This window comes from Fulmarus glacialis, unplaced genomic scaffold (genome assembly GCF_000690835.1).
Source record: "Fulmarus glacialis isolate BGI_N327 unplaced genomic scaffold, ASM69083v1 scaffold10597, whole genome shotgun sequence".
NCBI classification, from domain to species: Eukaryota; Metazoa; Chordata; class Aves; order Procellariiformes; family Procellariidae; genus Fulmarus; species Fulmarus glacialis.
The window spans coordinates 1,065-17,081 of NW_009221272.1; the positions used below are offsets into that span (position 1 = coordinate 1,065).

The 16,017-nt window shown below is 56.7% G+C and overlaps 1 protein-coding gene across 1 annotated transcript in view; it reads left to right on the top strand.

The window, feature by feature from the left end:
* LOC104079129 (metabotropic glutamate receptor 4) overlaps nucleotides 1–16,017 on the top strand; it is an 18,016-nt gene that overhangs the window by 1,056 nt on the left and 943 nt on the right. The window contains exons 3-6 of the mRNA XM_009581041.1: nucleotides 5,129–5,329; nucleotides 6,213–6,349; nucleotides 6,922–7,857; nucleotides 13,477–13,705. Of these exons, the coding sequence (XP_009579336.1) occupies nucleotides 5,129–5,329; nucleotides 6,213–6,349; nucleotides 6,922–7,857; nucleotides 13,477–13,705 (1,503 nt within the window). The remainder of the gene's footprint in view (nucleotides 1–5,128; nucleotides 5,330–6,212; nucleotides 6,350–6,921; nucleotides 7,858–13,476; nucleotides 13,706–16,017) is intronic.

Below are 16,017 nucleotides of genomic sequence, written 5' to 3' on the forward strand. Positions count from 1 at the left end.
TGCACAAAAATGCTTTTGTGCATCCCGATGTGCTGCGTGTGATGGAGGAAGCGTGCGGAGCCTGCTTGGCTTGTGTGTGTGCGAAGGCACGGTCCCCGTGCAAAGCTCCCAGCGCTGCTCCCTCTCACGCGCGCTTCTTGCACATCTCCCTTCCCTTGGCCCCGTCTTTTGCGGGTACAAAACCACCCAAATTTGGGGGATTTGGGGCTGAATTCTGCATTGTTTCGCAGCATTTGGACAACTGCCTCTTTCTCATCGTATGCTTGGCAGAAGCACCGTTGTCCCGTGTAAGGCACGAAGCCACCGGTGCATCCTTGCTCCCTTGCAAGCAGCTCCTACCTCACCTGAGCAGGCTAAAAGCTGGGGTGGTGACAGAAAAATGAGGCCAAAAGGTAGCACAGGGTCAGGATCCAGCTCTTGCTCAGCCAGCGTTGAGGCAGCAGCCGCAGTGGGCCCGTACCCGCAGGGAGGGTGCTGCCGGGCACCCCACGGGAGGGTGCAGGGGTCCCCGGAGAGGAGGTGGTCGTGCTGGGGCACGTGCTGGAGTGGTGTTTGCCCGTGTCTCGCTGCAAACCGCTTTGCTGACGTGCCCCTTTGCCGCTGCAGGCAGGGAACCTCGTCCTGGCAGAGCCCGATCCCAGGCCCCCTCCTCACCCCGCACTGTGCATTTTTAGCCATTTCCAGCTAAAAGAGGCTTGTAGGGATTAATGCAGTAAACAAGGCAAGCAGGGGATCTGTCTAGCTGACAGCGCTGCTGCCGAGGTGATGGTTGGAGGCTCAAGGAGATGACGTTTACTGAGAGATGGGAGAGATTTACTGCCTGCCTGGCACCAGCTGAAGACAGATAACGACATGGCGGCTCGCAGGCTGCGACGTGGCAGGACTTGGGGACATTTGCGCATCCTCCCCGTCCCCTTGGGAGGGACGTCTGTGGAAGCCGTGGTGTGCCAGCGGGCGGATGGACTTGGCTGTGCCTAGAAAGTTTGATCATTAAGGGTTTTTCTTCCTCCGCTTTCACCGCTGAGGATGAGAGGGATGGTGCTTCCACATCGTCTCCCTTGCAGGCATTCCCCAAATGTTCAGCTGATGGTTTGGGGACACCTCTCTGTCCCCACAAGGGCTTTCCAGTGCTGCAACTTCCCCAAGTAGTCTTGTGGCTAATGCATAGGTGTGAGCTTAGTAAGCAGCACGGGCATGCAAGAATACTTGCCCATGGCCTTGGGTCGCTGAGAGCTCCTCATCTTTCCTGATTGCATCAATCCCCAGCACCAGGAAATGCATGAGGAGGTCCTGCAAACCACTGATCTCTTCATCTTCATAGTAACGTAGCATTTAAACAAGCAATATTTCAGGGCCAGGGTATTAGTAGAGGCAGCTGAAACCACGACATGGCAAATGTCCTAGGAACTGTCTTTAAATTATCTGAATTCATCAGCAAGTAAATTATCTCCTGAATGTTTGCTTGGCAGATAAACGGAGAGGGGAAATAACGCACAGTGAAGCAAATAACCTGCCTGTGCAGTTCCATGAGCTCCTGTGCTTTGCATGGCTTACGCAAATGTCCCGTTTGGGGCTATTTTCTAGAGAGAGTTGTACTGACTTTCCCCATGAGCTTCAAGTTTGGATAGAGGCCAACATGCACGGAGAAATGCCGGCTTTGTTGCTTTTGCATCCCAAAAATCAAACCGAAGGGTCCCACCACTGCACAGGACGGCTCATGGCTCTCATTCATGTAAGGGAGAGCTGGGAGGAAGGTGAGGGGCGAGGGCTGGGGTGGGCACCAGGTTTTGGGGTGATTCCCCCTGGCAGCTGCTCGCGTTATCCCCAGCCCTAGCACCCATCAGGACCTGTGCGCTCCATCCCCAGGCTGTCCTGCTGGGACCAGGATCAGGTCAGGACCAGGATCAGGTCAGGACCTGTCTCCTGGCTGCTTTTGCAGTAGGATCTCCTCGGCATCCTTCCCCAGCTCCAAGCTCCCTCCGCCGGGCTGCATCCCTGACCCTCCTGGGTTGGGCAGGTTCCCGTGGGGCAGCCAGCCCCTGCGGGCTGGAAAGGATCCTGCCAGCCACCGCTTCGTTAATAATTCACACACGTGCGGCTGCAGAGGAGGGGGTGCTGCGTATGGCAGCGCCGGGTTCGCCAGGTCGATGGGGTGGCAAGGGCTGGAGGACGGGGCACGGCTCGGGGCTGAGTTCCCCCACCTGCCACCCACACGGGGACCGCGGGATGCTCCCAGGCCCTGCGGGCTACTCTTTTTCCAGGAGAGCTAATTAATGGCCTTCGTTTAGCAGGGCTGGATGGTAACTCTGCTTTGAAGCAGGGCTGGGGATTTCTCTGCGTGCTCACCTCCACCCGACCAGGCTGCAGATAGATGCAGAGCAGCAATGTGGGCGGAGGGGAGACAAGCTTTTATTTGATTTTCCTTCTTTATTTGTGATTCTTCATATTCTTTTCCCTTTCTGTTTTGCTTCTCTCCGGTCTCTTCTTAATATGGGGTTTTTTTTTTTTGTGGCACTGGCTGTTTTCCAGCACAGCGTGCCCCAGCCAGGCTGACGGGGGAGGATTTGCACTGCTCGCCTGGTAGTTAAGATGATAAAAGGCTCCTGTTGACCGAAGCTGGGTCTGAGCGGGCAGGGGCGTCCCGGCAATGCCTCTGCTCGGCTTTCCTTCAGATCCACCGGCTCTCCAAACGGGCACCGCCAGCCTCGCCGCGAGGGCAGCTCAAGCCCTTGTTGCAGAGAGATGTTTGCAGCGAGCATCCCTCCTGGGGGGACAGACCCTGCTCCCCGGATGGGCTCACCCAGCCTGAACACGCGGTGATGGGTGCTGGGTGCTGCTCCCAGCACCCATGAGATTCGGAGATTCAGAGATGATACCGTCCCCCTGCTCTCCGGAGCAGCACTGTGAGCAATTTTGATTAACTCCTGCTAATCCCGTCTCATCCACCACTTGAGAAGATAGTCCCTCCTCCGACGGGTGTCCGCGGAGGCTCATCACGCACTTGAAAATTAATTATCAGCCCTGTAGAACGATGCACAACCCTGCTATTATAATCAGCGGGGTCACATCCCTTTTGCAGCCCTAATCTACTGTGAGTTTGGTGGAGATTTATTGTCTCCATGTCGGCTTTCTGCTCTGCATTGCCCGCTCTGTGCACCAGCCTGCTGGGACGCCGAGGAGCCGGGAAGGGACGAGTCCTGGGTCCCGTGTGTCCCCTGGGCTCAGCAGCCTCTGCGGGGCGGCCGGACGGTGCCGGGGAGGGCAGCGGGGCTGGGACATCCCCACGGGCTCAGCTCCCCTGGACAGTCTATTACACCCTTTTCTTTTTAATGGGTAATTATCTTGACAAGATAGAGTGGCTTGTCTGCGCCTTGAGAGATGAATGCGGGGAAAGGCCCGAAGTTGAGGGAGAAGATTAATAGCCCTTGTCAATAATGTGGAAGAAAGGATAACTTGACGGGTTTCGCATGAGTAATCTTCACGTAGTCTAAAAGCATTTTTATAACTTTGAAGGATGGGCTATAAATTCACCTCTTGATATCATCTTTTCTTGTTGGTCAGTTTGCTATCGATTTGCCTTAGTGTCTTGTCAGTGGCACGTTTTACTCCCCGTCCCGGCGCAGGGACCTCCGGGCACGTGGCTCTCGGGAACATTCCCGCTCGGCGGAGATTTGCTCCACGTCCAGCGCTGGCTTCGTCCCACCTTCCCGCAGCGGGAGGGAGGGGATCAGCAACCACTGCTTGCTTGTGCCTTTTCTGTCCCCGGCTGCAGAGGCTTTGTGCCCCCGGTCCCCTGCAGTCACCATAAATCCCCACCTTGCATCAGGAGCATCCGTGCATGGTGGAGCCAGAATTAATTTTGGACACCCTTGGATGGCTTTCTAGGATGCCTCTGCCTCTCCGGAGGATGGAGGCTGTGCCTTCGGCTCCCTGAGGAACCCTCCTTGCCTTTTGCTGTTGCCAAAGGAGCTGTGGCCTGGCGGGGTGCCCGGCCATGCCGCAGAGGCAGCGATGGAGGTGCAGAGGCCGTGGCTCTCCGATGCGGCGGCGTCCCATGGGAGACGCTTTCTTAGCTGTAATTAACAGCGTGCTACATTAATCGGTGTCTTTTGCTAAATGATTAACATGTTTCTAGTCCCATTAAGGGCGGTTATGACAGGAGAGGCAGGCAGCTGTCGCTGGTAATTACAGATCCTTGCAGGATCCTGCAAGCCGGGATGGCCAGGGAGAATGGAAAGGGCTGCGGGGTCAGCGGGGTGGGAGGGTGGCAGGCGGTGACGAGGGGAGCAGGGTGACAGGAGGCTTCGGGAATGAGATGGAGGACACGGAGCCAGTGATGGATACTGCCTGGGTGGTCCCTTGACAGTGGGACCGAACCGGTGGGAGCTATTGGCAAGATGAAGGAGGTCAGCCCGCGGAGGTGAGGATGGGACGTCAATCACAGCCCAGCCCGCGTCCCGCTGGGGGACCTGGGGACCTGGAAGTACGGGGATGTCCCATGGCACTGGGTCGTGACATCCCAAGAGCTCTTGGAAGCACAGCTGGGTGCCAGCACCCGCATTTTCAGAACTACATTACAGGGAGGTTGGTTGGGTATTTCCCCAGTGAATGTGTTTCTTGGCTGCACGTCACCCTCCTCCTGCCTGCAGAGGCCACCTCACGTACCCCAAACCTTCCCGGCATGCTGGGGTGAGAGCCACAGTGTCCCCCGGCTGTCCCTCTGACCCCTCCAGACAAGGGACACGCAGGCGACGGGGGGACTTTCAGCTGGCGGAGAGGCTCGAGCCCCGAGCCCTGGCAGTGCAGACACAGCCGATGCCTTGGGCTGGCACTGCAAAATACATCTGCAATGTGGGTTTTGTTTTGGGAGGAGTTTGGTGGCATTTGAGATGCATTTCTGACCTGCTGCTCCTTCCTGGGGCACGCCTAGGTAGCATAAGCTTCCCGCTGGGAAAGAGGGGCTCTGGCTGGCTGATGGGTTTGTAGTTTTGGGAATGGGGTTGGAGTTTCCAGCTGCTTCAGTCCAGAGTGGGCTTGTTTGCGAGGTTTTGGCTGCAGCAGAAATGTCCCTGCGGGGAATGGCTGGGATGGCAGGGAGATGGCAGCCCTGCTTTACGTGTATCCGCAGACCGAGAGCGGATCGGCCAGGACTCCTCGTACGAGCAGGAGGGCAAGGTTCAGTTTGTCATCGACGCCGTCTACGCCATGGGGCACGCTCTGCACAACATGCACAAGAACCTCTGCCCCGGCAAGGTGGGACTGTGCCCCAGGATGGACCCGGTGGACGGCGTGGAGCTGCTCAAGTACATCCGCAACGTCAACTTCTCAGGTCTGTCCGTCCCCGGGGCGGTGGGGAGGAACGGCCCCGTGGGGCTGGGTGTCTCAGTTGTCCCCCATTATGGGTCACACAGCGCCATTCGTGTTACCGTTTGGCACCCGCCGCGCTGCAAATGCTGGGTGCAAAGACGGGGTGCTTTTGCAGCAGATCAGCAGACGAGGAAGTCTGAGCTCCCCCATTTCCTGGGAGGTTGTGGATAGTAACCCGGCAGCAATCCTGCCCTCACCCTGCTGGCCTGCCTGGCCTCTCCCCTCGCCCGCTCCCCCTGCCGCCTCCTCGCCTCGCGGCTGGCAGAGGTCCCGCTGAATCACGCTGCTGTGTCCTTGTCTGTCTTCAGACCTCCTCTGGAAATGCATCTTTTCCTCTGCTCTATCTCCTTAATAAACATTTTCTGTCTTGTCCTCCTTATTACTTCTATTTATCTCCACTCTGTGATCTCCTCTGCAGCGTCTCTTTTATTTATTTTTCCCTCTCGCTTGATTTTTCTCTTCCTTTCTTTCATTAGCGTTTATCTGCACAGTTCACTTCATTTAACTTTAAAGCTGCTTTTTCCCCCTTTCTTCAAAGAAGCGGTAAACCGGCTGGCGTAGCAGCGCTCGGTGCCTGGCATCGCTCAGTGAGCTCCGGGGGGGTCGGTGGGTCGATACCGTGAGGTCCCTGCATCAGTTTGGGTTTGGGGTCGGTTTTCTTTTCCCCAATTGCTTCCTCCACCCTGTGCCCACACTGGCATCGTCCTGGAACCTTGCGGCACTCCCAGCAGCGAGAAACCCCCCGCCGAGGGGGAAGCATCAAACCAGAGCCCCCTTCGACACCATCACCCAGGGCACCCCGTGCTGCTGGGTGCTGCGGGTGCTGAGCCCTCCCTCTCTTGCAGGCATTGCGGGGACTCCTGTGACGTTCAACGAGAACGGAGATGCGCCGGGGCGTTACGACATCTACCAGTACCAGATCAGGAACTCCACTCCTGAGTACAAAGTCATCGGGCAATGGACCGACCACCTCCACCTAAAAGTAAGGTTGGGGGCTGGCTGGTGCCTGCGGCGTGGCCGTGCACGGTCCGTGCCAAGGGGAAGGTCCTCCAGATTTCTCCTGCACCCATTGAGGCCACGCAGGGTGTAGCAAACCCGGCTGGGAGCCCATGGGTGCAAAGTTAGGCAGCCAAACTTGGGGGGGGCAGGTCAGAGAGGAGGGTGTCCCCCAAGTACACACTTGAGGTTCAGCCACGGTGACCCACCATCAGCGCGTGTGACCTTATCCCACGGGCTCTGGGCATCTGACTTTGCAGCTCTGATAAGGGAAGGAGAAGGCAGAATAGAGCAGAGGGGGTTTTCCCAGGGAAGGAGGGACTTTGTTTTGGGTTTCTGGTGTTGAATCTTCCCAAAAGGCTGATGGAGAGCTTCACCTTCTCCCTGTCCCCACCCTGGGTAGGGTTGGGGTCCTTCATGGGATGTACTGATGGAGCGAGGGGCCGGATCCAAGCAACACTGCCGCTAGCAGAGGGGGGGGATCCCCCCGTACCCCAGGGATGCTCGGCAGATGCCTAGCTTGAGCATCAGTGGGGCTGTTGTGGTCTTGCCCCACAGGTGGAGAGCATGCTGTGGCCGGGGGGTGGGAGCCAGCTCCCCAGCTCCATCTGCAGCCTACCCTGCAAGCCGGGCGAGAGGAAGAAGTTGGTGAAGGGCATTCCTTGCTGCTGGCACTGCGAGCGCTGCGACGGCTACCAGTATAAGCTGGATGAGTTCCACTGCAAGCGGTGCCACTTCAACGAGCGGCCCAACGAGAACCACACCAGCTGCACCCCCATCCCCATCATCAAGCTGGAGTGGAGTTCACCCTGGGCAGTGGTGCCCGTCTTCATCGCCATCGTGGGCATCATCGCCACCCTCTTCGTTGTGGTCACCTTCGTGCGCTACAATGATACACCCATCGTCAAAGCGTCGGGGCGGGAGCTGAGCTACGTCCTGCTGACGGGCATTTTCCTCTGCTACGCCACCACCTTCCTCATGATCGCCGAGCCCGACCTGAGCACATGCTCCTTGCGACGCATCTTCCTCGGGCTCGGCATGAGCATCAGCTACGCTGCCCTGCTCACCAAGACCAACCGCATCTACCGCATCTTCGAGCAGGGCAAGAAGTCGGTGAGTGCCCCCCGGTTCATCAGCCCCGCTTCCCAGCTGGTCATCACCTTCAGCCTCATCTCGCTGCAGCTCGTGGGTGTCTGCATCTGGTTCATCGTGGACCCGTCCCACTCTGTCATTGACTACGAGGACCAGCGGACTACAAACCCCCACTTTGCCCGGGGCATCCTCAAATGTGACATTTCGGACCTCTCCCTCATCTGTTTGCTTGGGTACAGCATGCTTCTCATGGTCACCTGCACTGTGTATGCTATTAAGACCCGCGGGGTCCCGGAGACCTTTAATGAAGCCAAACCCATCGGGTTCACCATGTACACTACTTGCATTGTGTGGTTAGCCTTCATCCCTATATTTTTTGGGACGTCACAGTCGGCGGAAAAGGTAAGGGAGGAGGGGAGAGGTATGGCTGGTGACCCTGTGGGCTGCAAGGAAGGGGGCTGAGAGAGGCTGACGTGTCCTAAGCAAGGAAGGGTGCTTCTCTGTGGTCCTGCCGGCTTGGGAATTGTGGTGGGAAGCGTTGGTTTGCAAACCTCTTGCTCTACCAGGGAGCAGAGACCACTGTCTCCAACCTTATTTTCCTTTTCCCATTTTTGGTGGTTTTCCTCCCTCTTCCCTTCCTGGCTTTCCTGTTTCATTTCCTCCCTCTCCCTCTGGTTTTCTGTGCCCCGTTGGCCCCGCTGCCCCTCTCCGGACGGGCTGCTGCCGTGTTGGCTGGGGGAGGATGAGCCTCCCGGGCAGATCCAGGGCCCCCGTATCATGAGCACCATTTCTGCATGGAAAAGGGACCGAGCGCTGCCCAGTTGGCACCTTTTCCCAGTGCTGAGTCAGTGATGGAGGCTGGAGAGACGGACCTGCCCTCCAAAATCCCTGAGAGCTGGAAGTAGCGGAGAGCAAGGGGAAAGGAGAGGGAGCAGACCAGCCCCTCGGTGCGTCCCCTCCCTCGCCGGGGCGTGCGGCAGCTTGCGGCTTCTCGCTCGATTACCGTTTCGCTGTGATTTTAATTAACACCTATGTGTTTGGCAACACGGCACCGACAACAAATTGCTGGGCTGAGCTGCGGCGGGCAGGGTGGCATAGAGCTGCGGGGGGAGCAGAGCAGCTCTGTCTCGCTGAGGGGGTTGGGGAGCGAGCATCCCCTGCGACTCCGAATGTGACTTTGCACACAGTCTAGACGAGGCCAGATAATCCCAGAGGTGGATTTGTGCTGTGAAACAACCTGTCTGTCTGTCCTCCTTCCCGTCCTTGGCTCCTGGAGGGTGGTGCCGGTGCCGGTACCCACGGGACCGAGGCCAGCCCGGATGAAACTCTGTGCTCAAGTGAGAGGGAGTGAGAACAAAGAAGAAAAATCTCATGAATGAGACCCAAATCCCCTTTGCCTGCCAGCCAAAACAAGAATCGCATTTATGTTAAATCCAAACAGCTCACGCCTGCCAGCCCGGAGCTGCCTGTGACAAATAAACCTCAGTGTTGCTATTCCCTGGAAATCCCCGGGGTGACCCACCACCCGGATTCTGTCTCTGGACCCATCACGACTGGGATAATTTCCCCCGAGCGTGTCCCCCATGATGCTGAGCCTCTGAAGCCGCGAGTTTTGGAAACACCTATTGCAAAAGGGCTTGGAAAGACCAGGAGATCTTTTGCTGTGGACACCAGAGTTTCACACGTGTCCTGGAGAGCTGTCTCTGCTTAGAGCATGCAACCCTGAGCTCGAGGAGCCTGGAGAGGCACCTTTAACCTTGGCTCAACCAAAAAGTCCCTAGCAAGCCAGCCCGTGCTGGCTAGAAGTGCGAAGGAGAATTAAAGGAAATAAATGGAGCCTTTTGCAGCATTTCCATTTTGATGAGATAGCAGGGGAGATACTAACAAGAAAGCAGGTTTTTTAAGAAATTATTGCAAAACAAAAGCTCCCTTAAAGCCTCCTTAATGTGCTCGGCATACTGTGGGTAATAAAGATGGAAATGATAATGATTGTAGATTATGCGCAAGGTTGCTCACCTCTTCACTGCAGCTTGTCATGGGATAATTTAGGGCTGCCGAAAGCTGGCTGTCAAGCAGCAATTCGACAATAGGCTGTGCCTCACTTCGGGGGCTTGTAATGTGCAGGGCTTCTCTGTTATTAGGCTGCTAACAAGCTGATTAGAGGCAGGAAAAGTGATGTTCCCAACTCCCCTTGGACGCAGCTCTCTTTCTCAAAGCCTGCTGCTGCCGTGGCATCCATTGAGCAATCCCAGGAGGGGTTTGTGGTGTTTTGGCTCGGCCGCGCTGCCGTGGGATGTGAGCTCTGAGTGTCTCCAGGCTGTGGCTGAAGGGCAATGGATGCGTTCAAAGGGGCAGCCGGAGGAACCGGGTGCTCGGTACTGCCTTGATGCTTTAGCTGCCGGTTTGCAGTCTTGGGGAGAAAAAGGTCGAAAAGGTGTCATTACACAGCCTGCACAGAGGGTCTGGCTCTGAGCATGTCCTTGGGATGAAAACTGGGGGTATTGGCATTGGCATCACCCCGCAGTGGTGCTGGTGCTGCCCGGGATGCTCGGCAGGGAGGGATCCCCTCGCCTTCGCTCCGTTGCTGCCGGGACCGAGGCCCCACTGGGCTCCGTGGGGGATCAGCACACCCGGGAAAAGAAAAACCAGGAACGTCGGCTGGGCTGCTGTTCTCCCCATAAGAGCACAGCTGGAGTTTCGCTCGAGTCCTGAGGATGCCACGGGGGAGACCCACACCTCCAAATGCTGCCCTGACCCCATCTCAGCCTGTGGCCAAGGCTGCCTCACAGTCTGGCAGAGCTGGATAAAAATCTCCATTTTTATTTTATTTTGCTTTACCTCATGCCTACAACTTTGCATGGAGGTGGCATCTTATTATAACAAGTCCCCCAAGCCTTTTCTCAAAAGAACCCCTTATCCCTGCCGATCCCTGCGGATTACAGAAATAGCAATAACAGAGGATCTAAAGAAAGAGACAATTTCCTGCGCTGATAAGGCAGCAGCTGAACAGCGGTGTCATTGTCTGGTTCTCTGTTTATCACATTTGCTCTCAGCGGGGGAAAGGAGGGAGAGAGGAAGGAATGAGAAAGACTGTCCGGTGGTTTGTTTAGCAGCGGTGGATGAGGGTTGAATGGGTTTTCCCTTCCCCGGCACCCGCGGTGCAAAATCTCTTGTAGCTGGGTCAGGCCTGGATTTATATGGGGGGCGTTGCCAATTAATGGCAGAGATTTGCTTTGGGACGAACACAAACTGTGCAGGGCTGTGCCTTCGGCCTGGGCTGCTCCCCCCAAGGGCAGGACGGACTCATCCAGCCCTGGGGCAAGTCTGGGCACAGCCCCGGGCTTGGGGACTTGTGCTGGGTCAATTAGGGTTGCTGCGGTCCCTCCACGCAGCGTCGTCATCCTGAGTCAGAGACAGGCTGCGTTCTTTGATCCTATCCACGAAGCAGCGGATGCTGCTGAACTGGGAGCTGTAATTTCTTTTATAACTGCAGCGCACACCTCAGAGGGCTCTGGAGGAAGCTCAAGTGTCATTAATGGAGAGGCAAAGTGGGGTCCTGGGTTGGAAACCAATTAAGAGAGTAGGAACCAAAATCGTGAGAAATGGTCATTTTTTGATGTGGCAAAAGGTTAACTGTGCAGTGCTTCGCAGACTCCAGGCTAAAAATATTTCTCTCTGAGCTGAAAAGGGGCTTGCTGCAGCGTGATGCAAAGCTGTTGAGGTTAGCGCGGGCTGCAGAAAATGGGGCCGTTTCTGGCAAATGCATCATTAGGGTGAAGGTAGCCTCAGTGGCCCTGTGAGATCCCAAAAGTGATGCAGGGGTGGCTGGAGCCCTGACCCAGACGCGTAGAGGGAAATGTGCACGGAGACGTCTTGTCTGAGCTCAAGCTCAGCTGCTCTCTCCCTCTTCACCGAAACGCCTCCGAGTCCCGAGACACGGGTGGGAGTCGCTGCAGAGGCAGGAAATATGGAAATTGCTGGATTGAGAAGTGAGGCTCCTCCAGAAGGCATCTGCTGAGGACCAGGAGGGCGGGCAGGCGGGGGAACCGGGGAGGTGAAGGGCTGCTGAGCCTCAGCTGTGTCCCACGGGATGTCACGCTGGTGCCGAGACGAGTTGTGCCGGTCCCCGGGACAGCGGTTGGGGTGCCTAGAGTTGGTGTGCCCTCATTCCCAGCAAATCTGGTCCTTGCAGTCCAGGACACCTGCGGCAATGCCTGGAAAGTTGCAGCAGGGTGGTGGGGAAAAAAAGGAAGGAAAAAAAAAAAGGAGCAGATATTCTGGCACAGAGATATGTTTTGACTTTTTGTGATGAAATGACATTTTTATTTCCAAAAACTGCCTAGATTGACTCTGCATGCATATAGAGAGAAGGTGGAACAAACAAACCAGCGCATGTGACAGCAATAGGTTTTATTCTGGGGAGAAACGAAACTTTTTAGTTGACTCAGAACAGGCTTTGTTGCTTTTTTCCTTTTGAATTGAGCTGAAACACTTTTGGAGCTGTGCATTTGTTTCTGAAGCAGGAGAAGAGAGTGAAATGTTTCTTTGCATGGTCACACCTGGGACCCGCAGGTCCTGGGGTGGGATGACAGCCCGGCTGGGAGCTGTTGCCTCCCGCTGGCTTTCGCTCATGGGTCGGAACTGCCTCCATGCACCTTCTCCCAAGGGAGCCGTGTAGAGCCTCTGTGCTCAGCTTCTGTCTATGGTCACCGTTTTGCTCTATTGACTCCAGAAAGTGAGCCCCCAGGTTAAGCATGTGCAGCTGGGGAGGTGGGGACCCCCTGCCCTCGCTGATGCTGCAGCACCCGGGCTTCCCCTGGCTCCTCCAGCTTCTGCCACCTTGCACGGCACTAGATCCCATGGCGTGAAACAACTGCAGAAGGAACCCCGGACACCATGCTGTGACTAAGCCATGGGATAAAGTTCAGAAACTGCCTTAAGCCTCCTTCTAAAACCTTGTTAGCAATATGCAAACCAGCCCTGGCGTCTGAGCACAGCTGGAAAAGAAAAAAAGGTGCGTGCAAAGGCACCCGAAGACCCAGAGCCCTCTTCCTGCTCAGCCTGGAGAGACCCAACAAGTAGAAGAGAGGATGCTGGAGAGGACGGAGCCCTGTGCCAGGAGCAGGGATGCTGGCGGAGCAGGGATGCTCATGGAGGGACTTGCCCACGCGGCTTGCCGGGTTGCTCGGGGGCAAGAGGTGGGGCTGGGTGGAGGGAGGGGGTCTCTTCGCCTCCCGTTGCCGCCTGCTTCAGATGCCCCCGGCTTGTGAGAAGCCTGCCAAATGCTTTCCATAGAAAAATGGATTATTCTACAGTCAGATTAATGGGCTTTCATTTTGCAAAACATCTGTCACTGTTAGTCCTGGACAGTGAGCGTGAAATTAGTTTTGACTGCAGAAAGGCAACGTCGGCGTGTAATATGTGACTTACATGACAACGGCCCAGGGAGCCAGCTGGGGAATGGGAATTACCTGTTGAAGGGAGGTGGGGGAGTGCGGGGCTGCCCCGGGCCGGGCCTTGGGAGCGGGTGTCCTTGCTGTGCCCATCACCGCAGCATCGGAGCTCCCACCCTGCGGCTGGTGGAGCATGCTGCGAGTGCTGGGGAGGAGAGAGGGAGGGTGAAGAGGGTGAGGGGGCTCCGTCTCTGGTGATGTTTTTGAGTTGGGGTGCTGGCAGGTTGCTGCCGGAGCATGCATGAGTCCTGGAAGGGCTTGGCACAGGGAGGCTGTGCCAGGGCCCCGAAATGCAGGTCAGGGTACCAGCACAGCCTCCCCGTGTTTACAGGTGGGGAAAGAGCAAAAGTGAGCCAAAGGCCTCTCTGGGTGCACCTTGGTCCATACAAGAAGTCAAGTCTGATGTTTAAGATCCAATACTGCCAACATTTCCAACCCTGGTTCCCCACCTCTTCATTTATTTAACCCCATTGTTTCCACGTTCCCCTGTTTCCTCCTTTCCCAGCTGACCCTTTCTGGATCCCACAGAGCCGTGGTGGGTCTCAGCTCGTGCCCTTGTGTCTTGCAGATGTACATCATCTCGGTGAGTCTGAGTGCCTCGGTGTCCCTGGGCATGCTCTACATGCCCAAGGAGTACATCATCCTCTTCCACCCGGAGCAGAACGTCCCCAAGCGCAAGCGGAGCCTCAAGGCGGTGGTGACGGCGGCCACCATGTCCAACAAGTTCTCTCAGAAGGGAGGTTTCCGCCCCAATGGAGAGGCCAAATCAGAGCTCTGTGAAAATCTGGAAACACAAGGTAATGTGGCTCCCTGTAGGGTTGGGGAGCTGGTCCTGCTGGGGACTGACATGGTGCTGGGAAGCCCAAAGCCCTGGCTCGCCGGTGGGCCATAGCCGTGTTGTCCTCCATGGGCGCAGCAATGCCGGCAGCGCTGCTCCTTGGCAAAGGAGCTCAGCTCCCTCCTGCCCCATGGGTTGGCCCGCTGTCCCCCAGGAGTGAGGGCAGCGTGGGAGGGGATGCATCTGGCGGGCTGGGGGCCACTCTGCTCCCCGCCGTGCCCAAAGCCACCCCGAGGAGGGAGGTGTGCTCTGGTTATCTGTGTTCCAGCTGGGACATGAGCAGGGATTCCTGGCTCTCGGCAAGGGGACAGCATCATCTCCTGTCTGCGGGCAGGGGAGATTCCCCCTTCGTTAATTTATTCCCACCCAAGAAATGCCGTTTTCCATCACCGCGGCCACATAGCTGAGACAGGACGTGTCTGCCTCCCTCTGATTGGAATTGCTCCTGGCGCTCCCATCCCTCCACAGGCCTGTTTGCATTATCCCACGGGAAATGCTGCTGGGTGGCTGGCAGGGGAAGTAACGCTGGAGACACGCTGATGCCGCTGCTGGGTGAGATGCCGGCTGGGGCACACAGAAATCTGCTCGAACACCCGGAGAAGGATCCTAACGTCAGCCCGCCCTGAGTGCCTGGTGCTGCTCCCGGGAAGGCTCTGGTGTGGCTGACGGGGAAAGGTGTTCGCTGTCTGCCTGCCGGCTGTTCCCGGGGGCCGGGCTGGAGCTAAGGCTGACACAGGGACAGAGCCACTGGTCTCCCCTGGAAAGAGAGGCTGGGGGCTCGGGAAACCCTGGGAAAGTGGAGGCGTGCCTGTTCTGCGTTTGGGTTTCCAAAAACAGAGCCTTGCAGGAGGAAGAAATGGTTGGAGCCAATGCTGCTGAGGTCGTTTGAGAAAGGAAATCCCATTTGGGCTAAATCTGAAGAAAACCCCACGGAAATACAAATGTTCCTCATGTATCAGCAGAGTTTCTGGGTTCCAGCATCAGTGGGATGGAGACCAAACAGCATTTCCATGGAAAGCCGTGATTGTCTTTGTAATCCCACGCTTGCTCTCTTTCCAGCCTGAGCCATTTAATATCCCTTGGCATCTCTGTATAACCTCCGTATCCACATGGCTCTGTATAATGGCTCTTGCTGGCGGTAGCTCTGTACGCGATGTCTCTCCGTAGGCAGTCTCTCTGCATAATCGCCTCTTTCATCTACTTATCTGCATTGTGAAGGGCAGCTACACAGTCAGACCCCCCACGCCGCCCATGCTGGAAGTGGCTTTTGTCAGAGGTGGCTTTTGTCAACCGCTGTTGCAGATCTGTGTGGTCTGCGGTCCTATCCCAATGTGGCAGTTGGTAGGGGTCCCTCTGTCACCCCCATTTTGTTTGTGCAAGAGATGCTCCCTGCAAGGCTGGGGGTATCTGTGGGCTCCCCACGGTAAGGGCTCACCAGGAGCCCACCTGCTGCCAGACTCCCCACCGCATCGGTGTTGCAGGCTGTGATGCTGTGCATGCGTGACCGTGTCTCCCTCCAGCCACACACGGCTCCTGACCAGGGCTCTGCCAGCACAAAGGGCTTGGAGACCCAGATGCAGCGAGTACCTTGTCTGCGACCTGAACCCAAACATTCCCATATGCTCTCCACTGCGCTGAGCATCCTTCTCCCCCGCGGGATTCACAGCAGGAGCCTCTGAGGATCGTACGTGCCAGGAGCAGGGAGAGCTCAGCCTCCCGTCTGCCGCATCTCCCGGCTCCGATGTGTCTCGCATGGGGAATACGGGAGCTCGGAGCGAACGGGGCTGGCAGCACGCTCCCGAGGTGTGCCAAGGCACGGCATAATGCTGGGGACAGAAGGCACGGTGAGGTTGTCAGCGCAGGACCGAGGGGCCGTTTTTCACTCTGTCACTGGCGGGTCACGTATCCTTAAATAAACAACAGAATAAATAATTCACAGGGCTTTGATATGGGCAGATTGGCTATGAAAACATTGCGGCTAACAAATAGCTCTGTCAGCTCTAATTTCTTATGGCCTATCTAATTGTTATCTGGGAATACCAGTCTGAAATCTGCAGCAAGGTTCATTTGTCAGCGAGGCACCGAGACGGAGGGAGAGCTGCTGGCCGTCCCCTCTGCGCGGTGCTGTGGGGATGGTCCCCGCAGAGGACACATTTGTGCTGCTTATGGTGTCTTGGGCTTTGCTGTCTGTCCCAGTGCTTGCTTGTGTCCTTGGCTGGAGAGTGTCTGTGTGTCAGCTGAGCCCCATCGTACCTGGGGCCCTCATGGTGC